General features: G+C 34.2%; 1 protein-coding gene across 1 annotated transcript in view; it reads right to left on the bottom strand.

The window, feature by feature from the left end:
* Positions 1-25,106, bottom strand: part of ARFGEF2 (ADP ribosylation factor guanine nucleotide exchange factor 2) — a 49,089-nt gene extending 23,983 nt beyond the window's left edge. Inside the window, exons 1-14 of the mRNA XM_015822796.1 lie at positions 24,778-25,106; positions 15,632-15,662; positions 13,896-14,019; positions 13,260-13,406; positions 11,291-11,470; positions 9,561-9,780; positions 8,341-8,412; positions 7,884-8,047; positions 6,391-6,521; positions 5,324-5,558; positions 4,962-5,061; positions 3,953-4,092; positions 3,487-3,595; positions 293-494 (exon numbers count right to left, since the gene is read on the bottom strand). Of these exons, the coding sequence (XP_015678282.1) occupies positions 293-494; positions 3,487-3,595; positions 3,953-4,092; positions 4,962-5,061; positions 5,324-5,558; positions 6,391-6,521; positions 7,884-8,047; positions 8,341-8,412; positions 9,561-9,780; positions 11,291-11,470; positions 13,260-13,406; positions 13,896-14,019; positions 15,632-15,662; positions 24,778-24,916 (1,994 nt within the window). The 5' untranslated portion in view covers positions 24,917-25,106. The remainder of the gene's footprint in view (positions 1-292; positions 495-3,486; positions 3,596-3,952; positions 4,093-4,961; positions 5,062-5,323; positions 5,559-6,390; positions 6,522-7,883; positions 8,048-8,340; positions 8,413-9,560; positions 9,781-11,290; positions 11,471-13,259; positions 13,407-13,895; positions 14,020-15,631; positions 15,663-24,777) is intronic.
* Between the last annotated feature and the right edge of the window lie 697 nt (positions 25,107-25,803).

Below are 25,803 nucleotides of genomic sequence, written 5' to 3'. Positions count from 1 at the left end.
GCACTAAAGCAACTATATTAATGAAACATTTCTTCAAAATGTATATTTAGAGTTTAAAATTTGGTCATTGTTAATTTTGCATAAATGATTTTATAAATGCAAATGCAAATAAAGGGCAGTCAGTAAAATGAATTTGCTAGTGGAGACCATCTGAAGCGCACTTGGTTTTTCATTCTAGCATACTTGATAACACCTTCATTTTCTTACACAGCAAATAAAACAGCAGCGAATAAAAAGGTATCTATCAGGAAAAGACTGATTGGAAACTACTCCAGCATTAATTTCAACTCACAGTTCAATCCCATGTTCAATTATCTCTTTTTGTTGCTTGATGACCTCAAATTGTTCTGGATCATCAGCAATAGCAGACTGGATGCCGACACTCCCAATTCCTGAGGATACTGTTGAGTCTAAAGAGCTTGCGCTGCTTCTTCGTCCGCCAATCTCCAAACATCTTCCTTCCCCTATTTCTTGGCCTGAAGGTTTGTCTGGGCCTGCACATAAAAAAGAAGAGATACTCAAAACCTATATACAACTGAGAGAAATGTATTTATACCACTGCACAAACTTAAATCAGAGCTATAAAAATCAAGATGTAAGCCTATTCCTAATCTCCAAATTTCCCAGTAGTCCACAGAGCTAATAGATCAATAGGAGGGGAATTGGCTTTTCATATGTGGGAATTCCAGGAGAAAAATACTTGCTTGTCATTATGTTTTAAAAAAAATATATGTTATTGATTTTTTACAATAACAATCTTTACTGCTTGGTAAACAGTGTGTTGTTTGGGTTCATATATTTAAAAAACAATCAATAATAATTAAATTCTATAGTTCCATAATCAATATATTGATTAATAATATATTGCTTTGATCTTCTCTTCTTCCAGTAGTATTCTCCTTTTGTCAACATTAAACAAATATAGTTCTTAATATTTTCGATACATACAAAGTTAGACATAAACATTTTTCTTGTGTTTGTACAAATAACAGTAATATCAGCATATAACATCTTTTCTGATCAGCTTATGTTTCATTCAATTTATAAAACTTATCTTGTTAACTCACTATATGTCGTTTTCAAGATTCTTATTTAAGCTTAATTTCCCCTCTGTATTCAAATCATAATTTTCTCAAAGTTAATTACCTTTAAATATCCAAACTTTCCATTCACATACACCATCATCCCAATATTTTTACATTTCATATATTATAAAAAATAATATACTACTTGTATAACTTGTCCCTCATACTGTAGGGCCCTTTTATATCCATAATTTATCTATTCTTTCAACCATATTCAAACAAGTGTTTAATCATATAGTACTCCATCTGGTAAGTCGAATCAAATCTCTTGAATCTAACTTTAGCCTTCTTCTTTTGCCAAGTATCTTTCCAAGTCAGTGTGTTCAACTTGCAGGGGATTCTTCCTCTATTTTTGTAAATGTTGTTGGGAATAGAAGAGACAAGTTAAGTAAGACATGCGTTTTTTGTCTCCCAAACTTTAATGATTCTCCTGGCTGCTCTATAATCCATTTTGTTAGATCTTCTTTCCTATCTTCAAGTTTGTTTTGAAGCCCTGAAAAATAAGATATCTTTTCCATTTCCATTGTTATGGTAAAATCTTGCAAGTTTTCTTTTGTTTGTATTAAGCTATGGTTTTCTTCATCTGTAGCTTTGCTCTTTGGGTCACTGTCCTCTGGTTTGTATTCTGTTTTCAGGTTTGTTTATTCATTCTTTGTCGTTGTTTTCTGAGAATTTCTTAATTGTAAGTTTAGGTTAAAAATGTGCTCATTTATATCGTCAAAGTTGTTTTTAATTTCATCATGATTTGACACCATTGTCATTTGAATCTGTCACAGTATTGCATACATTTCCTCCTGAAAAATATTTGCATTTCCTTAGAGTATTGCTCCTGCAGGTCTCTGTTATTCCAGGCTGGGGCCTTCAGAAGGAAACATTAGGTGTGGTTTCCTGTCACTTTTAGATAGGTATACAACATCCATTTTATCTCCCCCCTCCAGATATTCTTTCATCGGTACCATAGTCTCTATGATTAGCCTTGTTAAACCAGTCAATCTTAAAATCCAAGCAACCAAATCTTATATAGTTCTTATCTTTATATATGGTTTTTATAATCCAAGGCATTTCCAATTGTCAAAGCACCACTGAAAGCATATTTTATAACAGTTCTTCTATTCAGGGGTCTTACAATTATCAGCCAGCCAAAATGGCAGTCCAGAATGTTTAACCATCCAGTAAATTCCCCCTTAAAAGATTAGCCAAAAATCAAAAATCAATATTTTGGGAATATTGAAAGGCAGAATATTATATTTCCCCAAAGGATCTTAAAGGCAGAAAAGCAGGCCCAGTTTTTCTTAATAGCCCCAGGCAGATGCCAGGTCTGTAGAAATGCAGATTTGATAATTCCATTCAGAAAATCTGAGGCCCCATTCATGAACAAACACTACCAGGCAGAAGCCCATTCAAGACAGGATCTTTTGAAATCCGTTGCAGCGAAACTGATAGCTAACAATAGCAGAGTGATAGAATTAGAACCAGCAACCCCTCACCCAAGAAATCCAACACAGGAAGTAAGCCATCAACCACAGCCCCAGAGAAGCAGGATATGATCTTTGGGACATAATAGGATTAACCCACCACCATTAGAATACCAGAAAGGCACACTGAACCTCAGGTCAAAGTTCATGCCACAGAACAGGAATTCCAAACACAAAAGCCCAAGAAGGTATTAAAACCCACCACTCCCAGTTACATGTGCTCTAGAGCCTGTCTTGTGGTTCTGCTCTTCAATAAACTACAACCTTCTTTCTAAACCAGTCTCTATTTTGTTTATTCCCTGCTTAGACTGGACCTTGATGAAGATTTTTCATTGAACAGTACTGTCATGTGTCTGACTAATGAAACACTTCAAAGAACTTTCAGGCATTGTTTAACCTAAATAGCCTTTATTATTGTAATGGCGTGTCAGCACAGCATGGAGGAATGCCAAGATCTGAATTTCCCTTCCTTTGCACATAACATTCCAGGCATTTCCCCTCCCCTATTTTGGGGTCATGATTCACATCTTCCAATTAACCTGGAGGTCAAAGATTCACTTCCGTTCCCTTCCGCGTACTTTTCCCTCCTCTCCCATTCTCATCTGAATTAACTCTAAAAATACCAGACAGTTCTGCATATTTTGTCAAAATTCAATATTAGCAGCGTTGACAAGTACATTTTGGCTTTCTCCACAGCGTTGATCCCCAGACATGTTGAATTTCAATTCTTATGTTTCTCATTATTTCTCACAAATAGAGAAAAACTGGCATATCCTACTTCTACCTCTCTCAAACAGCATTACAAAAATTGCCATAGAAAATTCTAGTTTAGTGAAGCCCTAAGATCAAGAAACTAGACTTAATTAGTAAATGGAAAGCAAGAAAAATTGAACTATCAACTATAAGTATGTTTTGGGATTTCTTACCAATGCTGGCCTGATGATTTGGATTCACATATAGGTCCTTGCTCCATTCAACCATGCACTTTAAAACAGAGACCAAGCATTCAAGACCTTTCTTCCTTAGACTTAGTTCCTATATGCAAAAAAGTGGGGAACAATCAACTATACTGAAAATGGTCATTAGCTTCATTTTAAAGGAAGAGCAGTGCAAATTCAACAAAAATACCATGGATTGATGCAAAATAAGAATGCATAGATTATAGTGCTATCTCTTCTATTGCTAACAGTTACTCGGGCCTGGATCTGTCTCCAAGGAAAATATGCTCCTAAAATCTATGATACACAAGTTAATAGAATAACTGGGATACACTAATGCAAAGAAGCAAAAATAAAATATATATTAATATTAAACTTCTATATATATTTATTTAGGAGGTACTGTTACTGATGTGGTGAATAATTTCAGAATTAAAAAAACACAAGATCTTACCTGCAGTGGTGTCATGCCTAACTCATGTCCACTACGTCCTTGAGCAATTTTAGATAAATCATTTACAAGCCGTTCAAAAATATTAGCAGCATTTAAGTCACAGTCATAGTTAACATATATGTCCACTACGCACTGGGCATCTAAAATGGAAATATAATTTATGAAATTCAGTTGAGTGGCAATGATTTAGAGAGACAATACAATATCACAAGGCATTTTTCCATTGTAATCAAGAAAATATATAAAAGAAAATGAGAGCTGATTGTTTGCATTATAATATCAGGATTGGAATGTTTCCTAACCTTAAAAAGGTCCTGGACCTGAGTTTTCAAAAGGAGGAAATGTTTCATGCAAATCCAGACACTCCCTTTTGTTCCTTTGTTTGCCCTTCATATCCAAAGCACCTTTAGTAAGACTGCTTCTAAATGGTAGTTTGGATATGGTACTATTTAGCCATGTTTAAAGGCTGATTTCAATTCTTAAGTAAAACCCCTGAACAGATGTAAAGACAGATGTAAACAGAAAATAGGATACAAGAAGCATAGCAAAGAGGGTTGGTCTGAAATTTTCAGCCTGTTTTAGAGGAAGAAATTTTAATTTAGGGGTTTTTTCATTTTTAAAAAGGAACTAAGTGTTTTAAGAAAAAAAATGTACTGCTGAGTTTTTCATTTTGCTAGTAAAATTTGCCAGTGGGATGTGGGGGGAGTTAACCTCCAGAGAACACAAATATTGGACTGGATAGTTATCTACCGTATAACCTACCTATTTTTATCAGGAGATTAAATGGTGCAAATATATTCATTACAGCAAAAGCCCATACATCAGCTACCTTTGTTTCTTCATGCAACTATTTATAGGAAAAGCTTAGACACAAACACCAGGATAAGATTACAAGAAATTCTGGAAAAAAAATCTCCTCTATATGCCTACATTTAGATTCATATATTGCTTTATATATATTTTTTAAGAAAGCAGAAAAGGAAGGTTTATTAAGACATTAAAAAATTACCTGCAGAAATCCTAGTCAGAGTCTGAATAACCATCCACTTGTGCTCAAAAGAGCTGGTAGACGTTTCTAAAATATTCAGGAAGATCTCTTTGAAAAACACCTGTTGAACACACATGTAAAAAGCAGCAAAAATATTTGTAGTATAAGCATAATTCCAAATGTGCATTTATGCATTGTTCATTCTTTGTGAAACTCATTCAAATTTGAAAAAAAAATGCTGACTTTATACACATACATTTTAAAACATATTACATTCATCTGAGAGATAAACTATATACAGAACCAGTGATGTTTAGTACAAAGTTAACCAAAAGAGAATATAAATCCCTTAATGTAAAGGAAAAAAAACAAAACTTTCCTACCTCAATTTGCATTTTTAAATGAATCTTAAAATTTGAAAGAAGGGTAAGGAAGATTGCAAGAGAGAGCTCAAACACATCAGGAACAGAAGACACTCCATTTTTAGACAATGCTACACAGAGGTATTGCTTGATTGCATTTATAAACATTTCATGTGTCCTGAAGACTGGACCAGCATTTTGCAAAACCGAAAGCAGCAGCTGAAGTGATACTATTTTAGAGCGCATTTCATGAGATCTGAAAACAGAAAAAAGAAAAGAACTTATTTTTACAAAAACCCTCTTTTTTTGCTAAGTTACTTGTGGAATGTGACTCTGAAAGAGGACTCTGATTCTGAAATCTCAAAACCTTTGACCAATTTGTTCCTATTTTTTTAATATTTAAAAATGGATAGATTCTAATTCTAACCATATATATCAAGAGAAGTAACAACAAACTTTTCTTTTATTACATGCCATTGAGAACAGCACTGCAGCATTGGACGTCTGCAACGCACAAAGATTATTTTATTAAAGGCACTTTAAATTTACAAGACTCCATTTTAGTTTTAACTAAATTAAGAAATAAAGCAATTTATATTGTAAAAATAATCTCACTACATGCTTTTTCATTTACTCTGCTTCTTCTAATATTGTCTTTTCCTCTTTGTGCACACAACCATCTTCTATTCTAGCAGCAATACCAATAACTCAATAACTTATCCACACATTATTTTCTTTTCTGATACTTGAGAATAAAACACATACGTCTATAGGTCCAAAGGCATCTGTTTGGCCCACTGGTATTTGCAAGAACCTAAATTCGGTTCTTGCATAGCAAGCTTTCCAAGTTTCATATTTTGGGATGATTATACAGTGTATACAAGCTTAGTACTATATGTCATTTGGAAAACAGCGGATTTAGTCAGAAAGCAAATTAAATTATTAAGAGAATGTTTCTTTTTATTAAAATGCTTTAGCTTTCCTACATAAGCAGGTAAAATCAAATTGTAAGTGATTAATTTTGTTCTCTGATATTTGTACTAGCAAATGGAGAAAATACAAGTCATAAATTTTCTTTTAGTTTTTACTTGGGATCTGGAGGCCCATCACCAAGTGGTTTCATTGAAAGTTTGCACAATGACCGGAACACAAGAAAGGCATCTTTCTGAAGGATATGGGAGAACTTTGCAACTGTCTGAGGCCCAGGGACATCAGTTTCCTAAACATCAAAGCAACAGAAGAATTAGTTAGGATGGCTAATGTTGACAGCTGTTTAACTCTTTAGTGATGATTATACTCTAACATTAAAAGGCAGAACAACTTTTTTGAGATTGAACATTACGCAAGAATGAACCTGTAACTCTATGTGTATGTGTGTATCCTCAAATTTGTGCAGCATGAATAATGGTTGCACAATTTCTTCCCATTTTTTCCAATAAAATACCAGTAAAAACACAGGCTCTCAATTCAAGTGGACAGGTAATGATTAAATTTGAAAGTGAATCATTTGCGCCTACAACCCATTTTAGTCAGATTCTAAATAAAGTTGATATAAAAAATATATTTACTACTGTTGAATCTAACATCCAATTAATATTAAGAAATTACTTTAATATGTTAGCTCAACTAAGCTGTTCATAATTTTGTCCAAATATTTTCTTAGTGCCAACTGCAGTAGATATATTCATATCATTTCAACTCCTGTTGCACTTTTGATTGTATTTTCTAATATGATGGTTCTCTAATATTATATTTTTTTATTAAAAGCATGCATTTTTTTAAGGTTAAGCTCAAGCACCTGAATTAAAATATCTATTATATCTAACCAGTTGTGGTGGGTTAAAATGTATTATAAAAAAGCAGCACATTCATGTATGCTTGCCTATGACACAGCAATAAATATGTATAGTTATCATTACAGTAACTAATTCACCATATCATAAGAATATAGGAAATTTTATGCAATTCTATCTTAGCAAAACAAAGTACAACTAATTTCTATGGATGTGTTAATAAATTATAGCTACAGCTAATAAACAGATGGGGCAAAACCAGGCAAAACCTGTGAGTTTTAGTCCGAGCTTATGCATGAATACCAGTGGATGACTTTGAGCCAGTCACTCACTCACAGTCCAACCCATTTCAGAGTTGTTGTGGGAAAATAGGAGGAAAAAAGTATTAGGCATATGTGCCACCATGAGTTGCTTATAAAAATAATAAAGGTAGAATTAAAAAAAAATCTAAAAGGTTTGACAGAAGGTAGAGTTAACTGCATAACAGATTGTTAAGCTAATATTTCAAAATAAATTTTACATTTTGTTATACTTTACTCCAAATTCATAGTTCAATAGAACAATGCAGCATCTATTTTATCATAGTAGTAAATACCAACCTAAGAAGCTAAATTGATAATGAAATCCATAGTTTTTGGCCATTTGTTGGTTTTGGAGCTAGGTTTGCCCTTCCAAATATTTTACTGTCTTCTCCAACCCTAGCCCCAGATACCTGTCTTCAAACAATCCCCTTCTCCCCAAAGTTAGGAGTTTTATATTCAAATTATTATTATTTTTAAGAGCCCTACCAGATTATCTGTGGAGGAGACAGACTGTCTATCATCTGAAATTCCATTTGCTTGCTGATTTTCATGACTGCCACTTGGAGAGGCAAGAACTGCAGTTCCCAGCTCAGATAAAATCCTACTTGATTCAGACAGACCTTGCTTTAGAAGTTCTTCGTCTAAAGAGGCTGAAGAATTATATTTGCCATAATTACATACCAAACATTTTGTAAAGAATTTAATTCAGAGAGTCAGTAGAAAACAATAAGAAAATAGAAAATTGCTAAAGTACTGAATCGGTTTTTCTCTAATGATATGGGAGTTGTTAGGCTGATACAGAATCTTTTATGTGAAAAGGCAGTTGGGTCTGGTTTTAACTTATTCTTACCAAGAGTGTCATCCTAAAGAAAAAATTAAGAATGAGGATGTTCTTTTTAAAAAGGCAGGAAGAAAGAGAGAGACCTAGCCAAATAACGTTTACCTCTAACCGCTGAAGTGACCACATCCTCCAAGATTTCTTTAACAATTTCTTTGCCTCCATCAGTTTCTTCTTCTGATAAAATATATATTAAGAAGTTATTTGGAAAAAAAAATTGCAATTGATCATCTCTTTAAAAAAAAGCACTACTCTCTGAATTTTTTTTGTAAATTCATAAAGTCTAGTTAAGAAAAAAAAACTGACCATTCATGTCCAATTTGCACAGGAGACTTACAAACTTCCACAATGGGGCGATGAGTCACCCCTGACAGCCACAGCTACTGGCTTGGACAGCTATTGCACTACTCATAAAATAAGGCTCTCCACAGAGGTGATTACAATTATCAGAAGCTTCCTGCAGATTTCTCAATATGCATGTTTATCAAGACATCTATCTACACATCTTCAAAGACAAATCGGTTGCTATATAGATTAAGAATATTACAGTGTCACTTAATTGTAACATACATGGTACACTGAACTGCATCTCATCCTACTCAATGATGAGCTATTAAAAATCACTGAGAATCAATAGTTGTGTTGAGACAGAGCCCTCCTGAAAGATTATACTGATAATCATATAGTTTATGCCTTATAAGCAGAACAATAATAGAACAGAAATTATGAAATCCTAATGTTACATAATATACTGATAATATACTGATATGATTATTGCCTACAAATAACTATTTTTTAAAATACTCTGTGTGCTAGATTTTTCGAAGTGGTCAACGGAAGAAAAATGATAGAATGTTAGAATAAATTCATCAAAATGTAAAAGTATACTCTCTTAAGAAAGATATGTAAATCAAAATTGCCATTCTAGATTAATCATTTTACTTTACTTTGATTATATTTGAAGAATTGTCCAAAACTATGATTTATGAAGCAGTATCAGTGTCATGACATTACATTTCTTTTTTTTTATTCCCCCCCCCCTTCCCAAATCATGCTGTGGCTTGGATGCAACAGTCCTGATTTGTATTCAGCTACAGTTTTGCATTACTTATAAATTATGGCAGATACTAGATACTTTGTGTGGTTTGTTGACTAAGCCAGTTTCATAGTTTTACTGTTTAGATGTAATGGAGAACTTTGCAAAATTCAAACCATGACTTTTATAATGAAGTTGGCACACAATAGGCGAAATGAGTGGAATGTAGTTTTGGCATTGAACCAGACCTTCATAAAGTTTTAAGCCACATATACTAAAGTTTAATTACCAAGTTCTGCAGAAGTGGAATCATCCTGTGGTTTGTCATCTCCATTTTCTTTTTTTTCTGGCTCTCCATTAGTCAAGTCTGCTTTTACAGGAGTTGAGGGTTTGCTTTCTTGCTGGCTATTCATCAGTCGGCTAAATTTAGGAGACCCTGACACAGTATGAATCATAGGCGATTGGGATTTTTGTTGAATTGATTTTTCTAGTTCTCTTGTCTCTTGCATCTTAAAAAAATGAAAGTGTTTCCACAACATACATAAAAATATGTTCCAAAAAATATTCAACAGAAAGAAACATAACTAAATACTCTAAAGTGGTTCCAAATGTTTCTGTCTTCCTATATATTCAAATGCCTTGTTTAATGTTCCAGGACAATAGCAGTATGAAGTGTTTTCCAAAATATGTGTGTGTATAGAGAGGGAGAGGGAGAGGGAGAGGGAGAGAGAAACTCAGGCCTGGGGTTTGGTTTCAGATATTATTTTTATTATTCTTTTAGCTCAGGCTAACTGGATGGGGTTTATATGTTTTTAATCACTTTTATTATGTGTGTGGTTTTTTTTGTATTTGTAAGCTACCAAAATCTATAAGATTAGGCAGCTAAATTGAAATAAAATTATTACTATTTCACATTTCATCTAGAATACATTTTCTCATATTAAAACATTTTAAAAACAAATGCAAACTAATATAAATATGAGGGAAAAAAGGAAAAGAAAGAAAGCCAATAGAAAGTATTTTCTCAACTTAAGGAAAACAAAGGTTGTTTTTTATTATGCCCTTTTAATCTGACATTCAATGCAGGAATAGCAAACAATATCAGTTATAGTCTGCATCTTCCAGAAGCATGTAATCTAAAATAGGGACTGTCTTAAAGCTTTTGATATAGTGAAGGCTGAAATGGATAAGACAACATTGAATATGGTTATATCATGCAGTAAATTTAGGGCTAATCATTTATTTTCTCAGATATTTTGGACCAGGGTTGGGTTTCCCTTTTCTCTTTAAGCTTTGTAAAGTCTATTTAGGATTACATTTTAGTTTTCCATCACAAAATGAAACACAGTTGCATCTGTCCTTGTAAATTTTGGAACAGAGCTGCAGAGAATCTGTTTTGATGGGATACATGATTTGGAGGATAAGTCATACAAATTAAATCATAAACTCTTCTCCTTTTCTGAGTTTGTCATCAGGTCTAAATGAAGTTGAACATAATTATCATCCAAGACATGGATAGAAAACAACAGGTTAAAGTGTACACTGTGATTCGAACATATCTTTTCAATTTTACTAACTAGATTCTTGACTGATTCAGACAATATCACATTTGTGAATATGCCAAATAAAAAATAGTGGACATACTAGGTAAATAAGAGGAGAAGAAAACAGCAGACAGCAGTTTTATGTCTAAAGTTTATCCTAAATCCAGTGCCAAGGAACTTTTATTTACCAAGTTCCATTTTTGCTGCTCTTGGGATCCTTTTTAATTAGGATTGCTATTGATAGCACAATATCCCACCATTATGGGAAAAACAGATGACAACTAAGTTGCAAGATCTAAAATAAGCAGATTGCAAATAAAAAAAATAACCCACAAACTCTCTCAATTGAGTCATTTCTTCTATTTTTAGATAATACACAACATGAATATAAAAAAGAAAAACAATAGCACAATCAATAATCAAAGATGCATATACAAAGATGTATAAGACAGAGAAAGAAATATTTGTTGCATACAGCCTGGTTTTCCATCCGTGTAAAAATGACATTCAGCATTTGAGTGAGAGTAGCCTTGGCAGTTGTTTGATTAATGAGATTTTTACTGGCCAGGTAGATGTTGTAACAAGTTCTAACAGTTTGAAGGATTGTTCCTTCATGAATTTCTATATATGGAGATGTGACAGCAGTAAGAAGAGCCTGGAAAAAAAAGGCACATAGACATTATAATAAACTGGCAAAACCGTTTTTTAAAATATGAATTACTCAGCATTTTTAAATAGGTGTTTCTGAAGTAAGGGTTAAAAAAGGAATAAAATTCACCAAACCTTTGCTAACATATGTTGATTTTATTTATTTAGGAAAATTTATATAACCGCCTACTCGCTCACGGTGATCCCAGGCAGCTTACAGAAAATAAAGCACAATATAGAAAAAAATAAAAATAATAAAATAGCCCCACCCCCACCCCCTTGGCAACAACACACACTGTTGTCCTGAAATCCTTCTTTATAGAAGGTAGGAATTAATCCCCAAGAACAATTTCTTGCTTGGGAAAATGCTATCTAATCTGTAGCAACTATTTTATTCCAGATTTTTATCAAATAAATCATACTATTTTCCCTTATGTCGAAAGTACTTATAATGAAAGAGGACAATTCTTTCATGCTTATAGCTTGCATTTTCTGTTCCTTAGGCTCACACAGTACTGCTTTCATATTACTAGTGCAAAAGTAAATGTCCAAGAACTGTATATTTAAGAACTTGTTCTCTATGTGCTGTTAAAATGACACTATTATAATCTTATCCACTTAACCAGGAATTAATATTGCATTCTTACGGATCTTTGGCTGTATTCTCAAATAATCTTATACTGTAATGTGATTTATTTGATTATGATGATGTATTTTGAGTGAACTATGCCATTGACATTCGGTTGAATAAAGCCAGTAAATTATGATTTATATGAATTAGCACATTAGGTGAGCCATTTACTTTGGCCAGTTCAAAAGCAAGGCCAAAAAATTTCAATGGGAACTTAACTTTCCAGCCACTGTATGTAGCACTATATTTTAAGTCTGAGATTTTCTCCCTATCTCTAACACCTTCCTTCTCAGTATTTCCTATTACCAATTTGTTTTTGTTTACATGGAGAAAAATAACATGTGACTGAATGTCATATGTAGCTCAAATTCAATTTTTAAGCCTTTAAAAGAGAACGTTGCAGAAAAATATACATATTTTAAAACATTGAGAAAACATTTGAAATCTATATAAATAAAAATGTAAATGTTCGTTTGTTCAAAATCTTAAATCTCCGAAAGTTCTTCACCGATTGCTTTGAAATTTTGACACAACGTTGCACTCGAATACGCGCGTGTTTTTATATACCTACTATTATATAGATGTCACACCTGTGACAGGTAAAAACATGCTTTTTTTGAAAAACAGCACCATCTGTTGGACGTAAAAGCTTTCTCTTTTCTTTCTTTTCCATTTAACCAGACTGAGCCACAGCAACGCGTGGCCAGGTACAGCTAGTACATGGAATATTTTTTAAATCTATTCACTGTCTGGGGACAAGATCGCTCACAAGAATTTTTAATTTGAAAAGAGTCTTAAAACAGTAGTGGTGCTTATGCAACAATCAGTTATTTAAAAATAGGCAGTAGGAAATGAGATGCCAAATGAGAAAATAGGGAATTGAGTAAGATGAAAATAAATGCACAGAATACAACATCAATTAGCAAAATAACTGAGAAGGCAGAAAGTATTATGCATGGTTTTCTTATGTTCCATAAGAACAGAATGTGTGCCTTATTTAAGAACCTACTTCTTAAATAAGGCATACATTCATAAATATCAAGAAATACATCAATGTTGTAGAACATAAGAAGAAAATTATCTATAAATGAATATAAGGATTCTCTTGAAATAACAGAAGACTAACAAAATATCCAGTTTACTAAAAGGTACATTAAGAAGTTACCTTTATTATTTGTAACTGTACTCCTTCATCAGTCTGAGGACCCTGAAAGCAGTTGCACACTGTTTCAACTATGCGGTCAATCAGGCGCTTTCCAGGAGCTCCACTGTCTGGAGCATTCCCAGTGATATGTCCATAAGCAATGAGTTTCTAGGCAAGAAACATATATATATATATACACACATACAGCATTAAGCTCATTTTCAGGTGATCAATATCTTAGATCTCTTAACATATTCAAAATACCAGAAGATCTTCATGAATAAATCCAGGGAAGGAGATGGAACTATTAAAGCTGAGAGGGGGAGAAGGGATTTGAGAGAAAAAAATCGATCTGTTTCTATTTTTTTTTCCACACAGCTGCATTGCACATAAATGGCATTAAAAAGAATATTTTAAGCATGATGTGTGGGAAAATAAAGCACTTAAAAAACTAAACCAACTGATATCAACAGAAATCAAACAGGAATGTTCAAAACATTGCTCAAAGGAACAGATAACCAAGTTTTAATTCCCTCTACAGCACAGTAACATTCATACTGAAACACACATACATATACATACAATTGTAGAACATAAACTCAGCAAGTAAAACCAAGTTACCCAAAGGAGTTAACAGATTAAATTTCAATAAAATACCTGTAAACAATCCAAAGAAGTGCTGACAATCCGTGGAGACTTTGACTGACAGGCCAACTCAAATGGGAGAAAATATTTATCAGCTTCAATGAAGTTTGCTTTTGGTATGGTTTCATTCCCTTGGCTAATTAGAAAAATTCAAAGAAAATTATGCGATATGATAAATCATTTTCACACTAGAGTTTGTGCCAGTTCTGTATCAGATTGTCCTCTGTATGTTAAATATATCTAACTGGCTCAATACTCATCAATTATTGTTTCTAGGTATGAAAAGCCTACTCTTTTTCATACCTGCTTGGAAGTAGGTTTATCAACAGGCAATTGAAATACTGAAGCCTAGGGCTATAATCTTCAATATCCATGCTTATTAAAATTCAGCACAAAGACAAGCAGAACTCCCTATGTCTTCTTACAACATCAAGTTACTACCAGTTCCCTTTTGCAAGATGACATTTTAACTCCACCCCAAATACAAACAATTGGAGTTGTTCATTGATGAAAATTTGTGCACAGAGTCATTCTCGGAAGGCAGTAATTTGTAGCTGCACAGAATAAACATTTCTCTCAAGAAGACACATCAAGATTTCCATTTGTGCTTTCATTTATCAACTTTGTTATGGTATACTTTTGCTGTGCAAATCAATTCACAGTATTTCTTCACTGTTGTATTTAACTTAGAAGTTCAAGTATTTTAACTGATAGCTACAAAATTATTAGGTTTTGGGTGAGAAAACATCAGATGTTGCTACCACTAAAATAGTCTTCTATGAGACTATTATTGCACATCACCTCAGTGCCTAAAATTTCTTTTTTAAAAAAGGACTGATGCTCCCATCATAAAGCTAATACTATAATTATATATTATAATTATAATTATAAATTAAGAACATGAAAGTCATAACATATTTATGAAATATTATTACAATATTATTTTTATATGATTATGGAATTTAAGATGATCAGAAACCACTAACAAAAATCCAGTGAGGAAAATAATCAATTAAAACATAAAACTATTTAAAAAATCACTAAGATTCTTCCTAAAATCATTGATTTATGTTAATGACAAGCAAAACATATCATTAAGCAAACTGAGATTCAGAAAATATTAAAAGCCAAAATTATTGGAAAGGAATATAAAGAGAATCTAGCTGTGGTTAATTAACCTTATTAATTATATCTGTGTCCATGCCATTTAAATGCCTAAATTATGATTGATAGGAAAAATGATGATAGGGAATAGCAGAAAATAGATAAATTATAGGTATAGAAAAAAATTCCAGTTGAAAAGAAAGGAAGTGGTATGCATTATCTTTCAGAAGTGTGGAAGTCGTTGCTAGTAACTGAAATAGAATGACCGTTTTAAGTAGACCATACATAGCCACAAGAGTTGCTTAAACATGTATCCCTTCCTCAAATCCTTCACTTTTCTAAATAGTTACAAATAAGTTTCTGAAACTCTGAAAGTTTCTTCAGCATCCCAAACTATTTTTGTCCACCTGCTCCTCCATGTCTAGATACAAATGGGAAACATATATCACTAGCAGGAAACATATTACTAGCAGAAGGAATCATCAAAGTTTTATCTTTATATAACTTATCAAAATATTAATATAAATAACATTTGGTGTATGCCAAGACCCAATCCATTCGCAATGTTTAACAAACGTTACAAATACCTCAAGCTAGATGGTCAATAGTCTTTGACACATTGACTTGTCAGAGAATTTACTTACCTTTGTTCTTCTAATTCTGCTTTTATTTCATCTAGGGAGAAAAAGAAATATATGTTGTTTTATATGTTGAAAGTTTAAGACCTATGACTATGTCAGACTTGCATACAAATATACAAATTTCTCTCGAAATGTTCTTACTGTATATTTTCAAATAACTGAGTTTTTAAGGTAAATACCAACAAAGACTTCTCTATATAACAGCAGGTTAATTTTATCAAGTATTTTTAAAATAACACCTTTTTAGTAATTATATAGTAGCATTCAGATTTATTATGGTGTCATATGACTACTAAGATTGTTCACATGCTTCTAAACTTTCTTGAACATGTCAACTGGCAGCTAGAAACTATATCCATCCTACATACTGCACACTGAGACCACTGGAGTTATTGATGGCTATACTGTTCAATGTCTACAAGATACGATATGGAGATGAAAATCTCAACTGATTTTCATAGTTATATGCTTTCTTCAGTGTTACAGTCTGATATCTGTGAATTGCTAATTGTTACTTCAGTAAGGTTCCTAGCCATTTGTTGGTCATTGTGGGAAAAGTGTGTTTGCCTAGATTTCTCAAAACAAAAGTAATACATAATAACAAAGCAAACAATCTATATTTCAATATCACAATTATGGAAAAACATCTGGATTTATATTTAATCTGTTGCAGTAAAAGTAGGAAAGTCTTCTCAAACCTTTAAGACTAGTAAATCTATTATTAATAAATGAATGCATACATCATATGTCTTGCCCAGATTATACTGTATGTATTTGATGAGCAGTCTGTGACCCCAGAAGTTTATAAGATAATAAATGTAATCTTTAAAGTGCCACAAGTACTTCTATTGATTTAAATATGATAGTAATATAGTAGGCCAAATATTTATTTGAAGATCTCAACTACCTTCTTTCACTATCAACCTTGTTTATCATGTAATTTACTTAATAAGAACACTTCTAAATTATCAGTCACTTTTTCCTCTAATTCTTCTGAAGCTAGTGTAAAATGCATCTGATATTGAGCATGGGTATTTTTATGCATTTACCAATTTCCAGAATTTTTTGAGAATTATGAGCTAATTAAATTAATAGATTTGTTCACCCAAAAGATTAAATAAGCTCACTGAAATTGCCTTACCTGTTCCCTTAGGTCTATGCCTAATCACATATCCTTTTCTCCTCTTGAGTAACAAAACAAAAAAAGAAAATAAACTTCTAATACTTCTCCACATGGCAGACTTGCCACAACGGCAGACTTCAGTTGCCTTCCAAAATCTTAATGCTGGTACTTGGGCAATTCTACATTTGGGCTCCTTACCTAATCATGCCAGCATGCAACTATCACAGGATCCTTGGAAGTGGCAAATAGGATAAGCCAAGAATCCTCTCCAATGGGAGCCCCGATTGCCTCTTGAACAGAAGCACTAAGATGTTGCTGTGTCTCAAGCAGTTTTGGCTGGCTTGAAATGGCATTGTCCCATCCACACATACATTGCCAGCAGTCTGGGAAAATACTAAAATTGCTCACAATCACAAGTCGCTAGTTTCATAATTTGATAAAAAAGGCTGAATCTTATCTCATATGAATTATCAGGATCGGGCCTTATTTGGAAGACCTCTAAAATTTTTCAGATAAAACAATAGCAAACCAAAATGTAGAAACTATTAATCCAGTCTTATGGCTACATATAAAATCATTTGTCAGATACCATGTAATCATCCAGAATACATTTAAAGAGTCTTTCCTGAACTTCCCAAACAAGTTATCCAAAAATCAATGATCTTTCAATTGCCAATCCTTTCCTATTTTCCAAAATGAGGTAAGTCACAACCTTATTGGCTTTGTAAGCTGGTTAAGAATGTTTTGGTACTCTCAGTATAAGTACATTATTATCTTTTTGTACATTTATAATTTTTTTAAAAATATACTCACTATGTTTGCCCAACTATGTTTTCTTGTCCAACTTCTGCTACAGTTTAATTGCAAATATCAAGATTGGAACTATAATACTACATGCTATTTTAAAATATGTTTCCATTAGATAGATTTTTAAATGGAATCTGCTTTGAGAAGCCAATAACTACAGTATTATGCTGTTGCTCTAATATTATAATACCCATTTAAAAAAAATTAGAAATATATTCTTGAAATTACTGTACTTTGTAACTATGATGAGGTGGCACTGAACTTTCATACCATTTGACTGATGCCTATACTTGGAAACTCTAGTTTAAAAAATCTAAACTGGCTACTTTCCAAGGCAGAATTGTTTAAATTAAGACTGCAGCATGCACGTCTGATTAGGGAAATAGTATATGCCAGAAGGCATTGCACAATACTTTGTTCCCTAATGTTGGCTTTTTCTTGCTTCACCTGTCACATTCTTCCTTACACACACACACATACATACACACACAAACTGTACACATGCATAGACAGATCCTTTCTGTTAAACTAGATTTGATATTTTGAAAAATAAGAGAATCAGGTCAGGTTTGTTTTTTTGTTTATTTGTCCCAGCAGTCCAAATTGTAACCTAAATCTTGCAGAACACCTAAGAGAAACTAAACCATTTAAATGTGTCTTCCTTCTATCTAACTTTAGGATTTTGACCATAAAATCACTAATCATTGCAGTATCATCAGCTTTTTCGCTCTTTTGCTTCCACATCCCTATATTTCTCTATGTAATGATGATATCTAAAAGTGTGATTACAATGTTGTAATTATGGTGTTGATTCTAAGAACCATATTGCTTTATTATGAACTAGTGATTTTTTTTAAAGAAGCTGCTTGTTTTATTAAAAAAATAATATTAAAAAATGAAATGATACATAATGCCTTCCATAATAATAAATGCCAAATCCAGCCTAAACATCTGGCTGATTGTGTAACCTACCATAATATTTCTGCAAGAAATACCACTTGTCTGCATGAAAAAACTGGGAGGGACCACAAATAGACAAAATAATAGAAAATAAAGAAGTTAAAGTGCTCTGGGACTATAGAATTCAATCAGACAAGCATCTGGTGCACCACATCCAAGGATTGAACAATCGTTGATAAAATAAATTTTAAAAAAGCTCTGGATAGCAAACATTGCAATACTTGGAGAGAACAGAAGAGAAAGAACTGGAGAAAATCACAAAATATAAAGATCTGCCAATAGGAAATAAAGATAGTAATAGGTGCTTTGTGTGCAATCCAAATCATTCGGCACTGACAAAATCACCATCAGTCAATTGCAAAGGAAGTTTACTTGGAGCAACTTACATCCTGCAACAGTACCTTTAACATTATTGAACAACAACTTCTGCTTATCCCAGATCCTTGGGAAGCATTCAGTATAGGACAAAAATGCTAAATACAGTCTAAGGAGACTATGAGACCACCTATAATAAAAATAATAATTAAATGCCACCCAACTCTCAGCAACTGTGGGTGGCTTACAAACTGTTAAAACGTTTAAAAACAAAGAACAAGTAAAAAAAAATACAAAACCAGCATAAAAGAACAGTGATGGCAAAGAAAGAATTCCTTCCCTCAAAAGGCTGAGCAGAGAGCCAGGTTTTTAAAACTCTGCAATATTCCAGTAGAGTTGGAGCTGCTCGAATTTTGAAGGAAATCTCATTCCAGAGGGCAGGTGTTGCTACAGAGAAGGCATGCTTCCAGGGTCCAGACAAGTGGCATTGTTTAATCTATAGAATCTGGAGTGCACCAATCCTGCCAGATTGAACTGGCCAGATACTGTTGGAGACAGGCAGGCCCTCAAATAACCAGGCTCTACATCATGTAGGACTTTATATGTAGCAATCAACACCCTTTAATCACATCCAGAAGCAACCAGTACAGGTCGCAAAGCAGAGGTGTTACATGAGGATACTGAGGCATGCCCATCATTGTCCACATTGCTGCATTCTGGACCAGCTGATGTTTCACTTCAATGGCAGTCCTATGTAGAGTGCATGGCAATAGTCCAGTGTCAGGACATGAATGACTGAGTGCCTTTGATCTAAGACAGTGTTTCTCAACCTTGACAATTTTAAGGCATGTGGACTTCAACTCCCAGAATTCCACAGCCAGCATTGCTGGCTGTGGAATTCTGGGAGTTGAAGTCCACATGCCTTAAAATTGTCAAGGTTGAGAAACACTGATCTAAGAACTGGTGCAACTAGCTCAACTGACACATTAGATGAAGCTGGGTAAAAGCCTTTGTGTCCAGAGCTGCCACCTACTCATTGGGCAGGAGCTGTATGTCTGGGAAGACACCCCCCCCCCCCAAATTGTGCACCATCTTTGAACGGGGAAGTTGGAATATTCCCAGATCTGAGCGGCCTAAAAGCACACAGTTATTTTGTTTTCAAAGAGCAGCCTGTTTAATATGGTAAAAGTAGGGAATTTATCACACTATGGTCTTTCATAGATTAACATACACTTTAGCAAATTAAAAAATGTGTACGTGAATCTACATATGATAGATGAGAAAGTATGTCCAGTCTAAAGATAACGACAAGCAAAAAGCATAAATAATGACTACTAAAGTCTTATGGTGATAATTCATAAAGGAGGTTCTGACAAGCTAAGCTAATTGTGTAATGGGATATAAGCCTATTTTCATAGCCATAAACAATATGTTGCCATTAAGGTTTTTCATTCCATATAGTTTCTATTATACAATTTTAAACATCATAATACAGTTAATTTTGAGGGTGAAGGTTTGTTCCCCGAGCTTGGTTTCCCTAAACATCACTGAAGATGTTACCTAGCTTGGTAATGAAATATTCAGAAACCAACCCAAAATCTTGGAGAATGAACGTTCACCCCCATCCTATACCCGGGCTATAGATATTTGCCACTATTGCAAATTTGCCACTATTGCAAACAGTTAATTTTAATTTGTAGAGAAGAATAAGAATGGAAAAGCCAGCAAGACTCACTTGTAATCTAGAACAGAATGCTCAATTTCTAATGCTAAATGCTGATAAACTCACTGGGAACTATCAACCACAATCCACTCTTTTGTGAAAAGAATGAATGACTATATTTTAACAACTCTTACTTGGCAATATTAGAGAGATTGCTCCTAAATTAGATCAAAACTTCATGTTCCTCATGATGCAAAACTCAGATGCACCTAACTAGTTCAGGAATTGAAAACACATGATGATTGTTTCAATTCCAGACTGAAATATATCAGGATATAATTTGATATATGTTTTGGGAGAAACATTACATTCACCATTAAAAAGCTATAGCTATTTTATAGTAAATCTTGGATCAACAATGTATTCAGTACAAAAGGAACACTTAAATTCAGTATGTGGTTGCTACCAGAAAAGATTTCAAAGAAATCTTCCATCATGTTTCCTTTCTTCCTGTATCTGCAGGATTGCAGATAAGAACAGTTTTAGTGCCTGTTGGCAGTTGAAGCCACCAGTCTGAGTTGAATGCTATCAGCTGCGGTAAGATTCTTACCATGGTTTCAACTAGTTTCATAGATATTTTGGAAATTATTCACTGTGTTTTGTGAACTTTAGGCAGTTAAGTGGAATAGGGCAAAATGCAAACAGTGTTATTTGCTACAGAATACCAAAACAGTAATGGCAGTCAGAACAAGTTTTTTGTAATTAAAGAATGAATGGCTTTCAAAGAACATTTCAATAATGTACAGTTATCGTCCAGTACTAAGGAATATTCTTCAGCTTAATATAATGTTGCAGCTGTAGCTTTTCAGCTTGTAAAAGATACTGATTTGTATAGCACTTTGTACCTCTAAATTGTCTAATATTGTACTGACACATATCTGTTTTAAAAGGAATTATTTTATTTTACTCATTTATTATTTCTTTAATTTATACACCACCCATCTCACTATCTAAAGCGATATTATATCTAAGACTCCCAAACAATCTTCAAATAAGACAAGTACTACAAAGGTATTAGTTTTTTTTATCTATCATGAAATCTGTGAGCAATGGTTTGATTTTCAAAATTAGATGCAGCGTAAAAATCTTTGCCAAGATGTGTGGCCATGTAAATTAACTCAAATAATAAATAAAATATTACCACTGAGGAATTAGAGTCTATAGATGCCTTAACTATGAGTGCAAATTCACTGAAAAATATAATTTTGTCTTGCTAGTTCTACCTGGAATCTTCATTCAACATATTCCTTAGCACAATCTGTACGAGACAATAGCATTTGAACTTCCTAAGAACTCTCTCTTTATAGGATAGGATAGTAATTCATTTCATTAAAATAAGATTTAAGTCATTTTACATTTTAAATCATCACCATATATTAACATTTCTAACTTCTATCTCCTTACTGCTCTGGGTTCAGATCTGTTGGTACACCACTGTAAACATCTAAGATCACTCCGGAACCTGAGGATCCAAGTTCAGGAGTGATTATAGAAGTAGGCCGAAATGTTGATTCTGAGTCTTCAGAAGAAAACAATAACCAACCTTACCCTATAGAAAATGAATTCTTAGTGTTTGATCTGATTTCTGACCTATCTAATATAAATCAAGACCATGTCTGACTAAATTAAGTTTTACTAATTTATATTCCTCCAGTCCATTGCTGATATCTGTTGCATAGTTTTAAATTTTTAATTTGCAGAGTTGCCTTAATAGGAATATGGGTGGATATAAATTTAATAAATAAATATCACACATTAATTCAGAAATCAAATCACAATTTATATTTGGGTGAGGGGGGAGAGAGATTTGGATATCATTAACATACTGTTGGTACAAAACCCCCAAAATATAGATAGTTCCTATTAACAATTTCACATTTTGGCAGAATTGCACATGGGATAAGATAAAATGTGGAACATGGCAGATCAACAACCATGAACAGAATACATTGCCCCAGAACTATTATGAATTAATCTTTCAAAAAGGAATGAGTCATTGCAAAACAATAACATCAAGTTTGAGAAACTTCAGAAAGATAACATGCTCAATTTACCAAAAGTTATTAACAGGTTTGCAAAATCAAGAAGGCCACATTAAAACACTCCTTGCCAGCGTCCATAACACTGATTCAGTCACTATCTCATAAATAGCCTTGAAGCCAGTTTGAAATGTATAGCCACTATACCTGTAATGAACTGCAGATAAAGATACATAAAGAATATTATGTGTGCTATTGGAAACAACTGAAGTACACTGCACTCTGGTATACTCATTTTTAATACAAATTTTTATTAATACCTTCAATTTCTATGACAGTGATCTCTCTCCTCATTCAGTCATATAATTATAATACATAGTATTTATATAACAGTCAAAGTGCTGCATAAATGCAATATTAATAGGCCAATATTTTAATTGAATACCAGGTTGATAGCTTTTTAATTAATAGATTTAAATTACATGAAAGGGCAATAATGTACAAACAACTGAGCATACAATATAAATTCATCAGGATTTATTTTTATGCAAAATAAATTATAATTGATTAGTTAAGGAGCAGCTTACTTAGCAATACATTGCTCCATTCTCATGTTCTGGTTTATTGAAAGCAGAAATTGAATTCAGACAACTATGTTTGGTCATGGCTAAACCTGCACGTTTAAAAAATCTGAGGCTATATCACACACTGCACTAAGTTAAAATGTGGTTTGCTTAATTGCTTAGTGTATTATGTGAAAAGCAATGATTCATAGTTAAATGAGTGCAATATTACATCCATTAGCAAGTTCAGTGGACTTACTCCTAAATATGTGCAAAAATGCAGCTTAAAATAATCTCAAGCAAGGCTAAATTGAACATTACCCATAGGGTTATGCAATTTTTTGCCTCTTAAAAACAGCATTGACATTTTCAATATCTATCTCAATGATCACTTTGTTTAAAATATACACTTAATAAATTTGACTGTCCCTCGAAATTTGTCAAATTGTATTTTATATTTGGATTAAAAACATCCAGAAATAGTGACCATACAATAATATAATACATGCTAATTATATTTTTTATAAAAGTTTCATTGAATAACTCCAAATAATTATTTGGAATAATTTTTTAAAAAATAGTTTGGATTTCTTTTATTTTTCCTTGTCCCCAATGGATTCTTCTTTTAGAATATTTGTTATTTTTATAATAAGAGATTTTGTCGAATCAGAGCATCAAAAAATATTACTGGGACTATAAAAATTGTAAAAAAACCACAGTCCATCCATTTGATCAGAATCTGAAAAAATGGTCAGTGCTTAGTCCCAGGAAATTCATAGCAAACAGTACCACATGCTACAGTAAGATAAGGAAAGCAAACCTTGCTTTCATTTCCTGAATCAAAGAGAAATATTTGTCAAAATTAACCTGACCAGAGAATTTTTTACACTTCCTGCCAGAAGATCTGAAATAAACTCAGCTGTTTACAAGCCAGGGAGGAGCCAACGTGGCAGATTAATTTACAGAGCAGGTTCTGATGACAAGTCCTGACTCCACCAACTGCCTTAACTTGTTGACATTATTACGCAGCAGCTAGGGAGCCAGGAAAACTGTGTATGTGTGTATCTATCCATGACTCCCCAGACACTTGAGAGTTCCTGTAAATATAAGATCCTCGCTACGGGGGTCACAGGGGTGAAGAACTGTATATCCATACAATTAGATTTCTCCTTTCACTGACCATGAGGAATTATGAATCTAGAACCCTGAGCAGGGTCCTAACTAGTTATTACAGAGGGACTTTATAGACTCCATAGAAGCAAATCTGCAAATTCACACCCAAAGGTGTGTAACTTTTACAGAGGCTGACAGCTGAGGATGCCTTGATGAGGAGAGCCACTTTTCACAATTGGAGACAAGAGTTTAAAGTTTCATATCTGGCTCATTGAAAGGTGAGCTTAGAAGGGCTGGGAGTTGATAATGCAGAAGAGCTTCCTCGGGCTCAACTAGCGACCTTTGGTAGCTGCCTTCGGTTGTCTTCCGGGGGAAAGTCGCTGGGTGAAGTGGGAGGACTGGGAATGGAAGCACCAATTATCCACAGCTGCGCTTCCACCATCTGACAGGCTCCGGGGAGCCCTGCGAGGGCAGCGGCAGCGGGTGGGGGTGGCTGTGGAGAAACCGAATTAATCAAATCTCGCCTACGTCCAGAGGGGCCGATCTCGCTCGCTCCTTCAACTTACCAAGTGCCACTTGGCAAGCTCTCCTCAGCTGTCCGTGAGGGGGCCGCCTCACCTCCTTCTCGGAGAGGATTTTCTCGAGGGCCCGTGAGACGAACATACTCTTCGTGCGAGTGTCCTCTTCGCGGGCCGGGAACTGCATGGCCTTCTCGCACTAAAGACCTTCGTCCTGGCCTGCCCTTACCGGAGCGAGAATGACGCTCAAAGGTTCCGGCCGCGGAGGAACTCCATAAGCCGGAAGAAGCGTGATTTCCTCAGAGGTGGAGGTGTCGAGGCTGGACAGCAACACGGCGCCGCCATATTGAAACCATCACGTGACCTCCTTTCTCGGGAGCCACCTTGTGGAACGCCTCTCTCACCCTGTCGAGTTAGTGACATCAGAAGGCGGGGTTTGGCATCGCAGGCGGGAGGAGGGAAAGAACAGGGAGGAGCAATGGGTGGGGCTTACATGCTCCGGGCACGTTCTTCTTCTTTGGTTATGCGCGCGCGCAAAAAAAAAAAAAAAAGGATGGGGATGTTATACAGAAAGTGTTAAACGGTCAATCATCATCATCATCATCATTTTTTTTTCTTTAGCGAGGTCTAGTTCGGATTTCCAGATAGATGTGCAAATATTAACAAATGTCTATGGAGATTCTCAATCATCCAGGCCATGGTTGTCCCAAAAGTGCTTTTTGACTTAAGTGAGAACTGAAGAAGCTGGGGGCAGTCCAGTTGCCTTTTAGAAAAAAGCACCTTTGGGACAATAGTTAACAAAAGTTAATGGGAAGCTTGTATAGAAAGAGTCAGGTGATCCATTCTCTTCATTGTTAGAGCTTCAGTTTTAGAGTTTCGTTGTTAGATGCAGGAGGTCATATAAGAGCCAGGTTGACACAACATAAAGGTTGTGATGGTTATTGTAAAAACATCAACTGTCTTACCTTCCATGTTACCATAGGAAAGAAGGACCTTACCCTAAGCTTTTACCTTGCATACATTATACCACTGGCTATATAAATGTTTTAAATCAGTGGTTCTCAACCTGTGGGT

This window comes from Protobothrops mucrosquamatus, unplaced genomic scaffold (assembly GCF_001527695.2).
Source record: "Protobothrops mucrosquamatus isolate PMUCROS unplaced genomic scaffold, P.Mucros_1.0 scaffold1678, whole genome shotgun sequence".
Classification (NCBI taxonomy): domain Eukaryota; kingdom Metazoa; phylum Chordata; class Lepidosauria; order Squamata; family Viperidae; genus Protobothrops; species Protobothrops mucrosquamatus.
The sequence above is the reverse complement of the archived record's forward strand: the minus strand, read 5'-3'. Positions and strand labels throughout refer to the sequence as shown.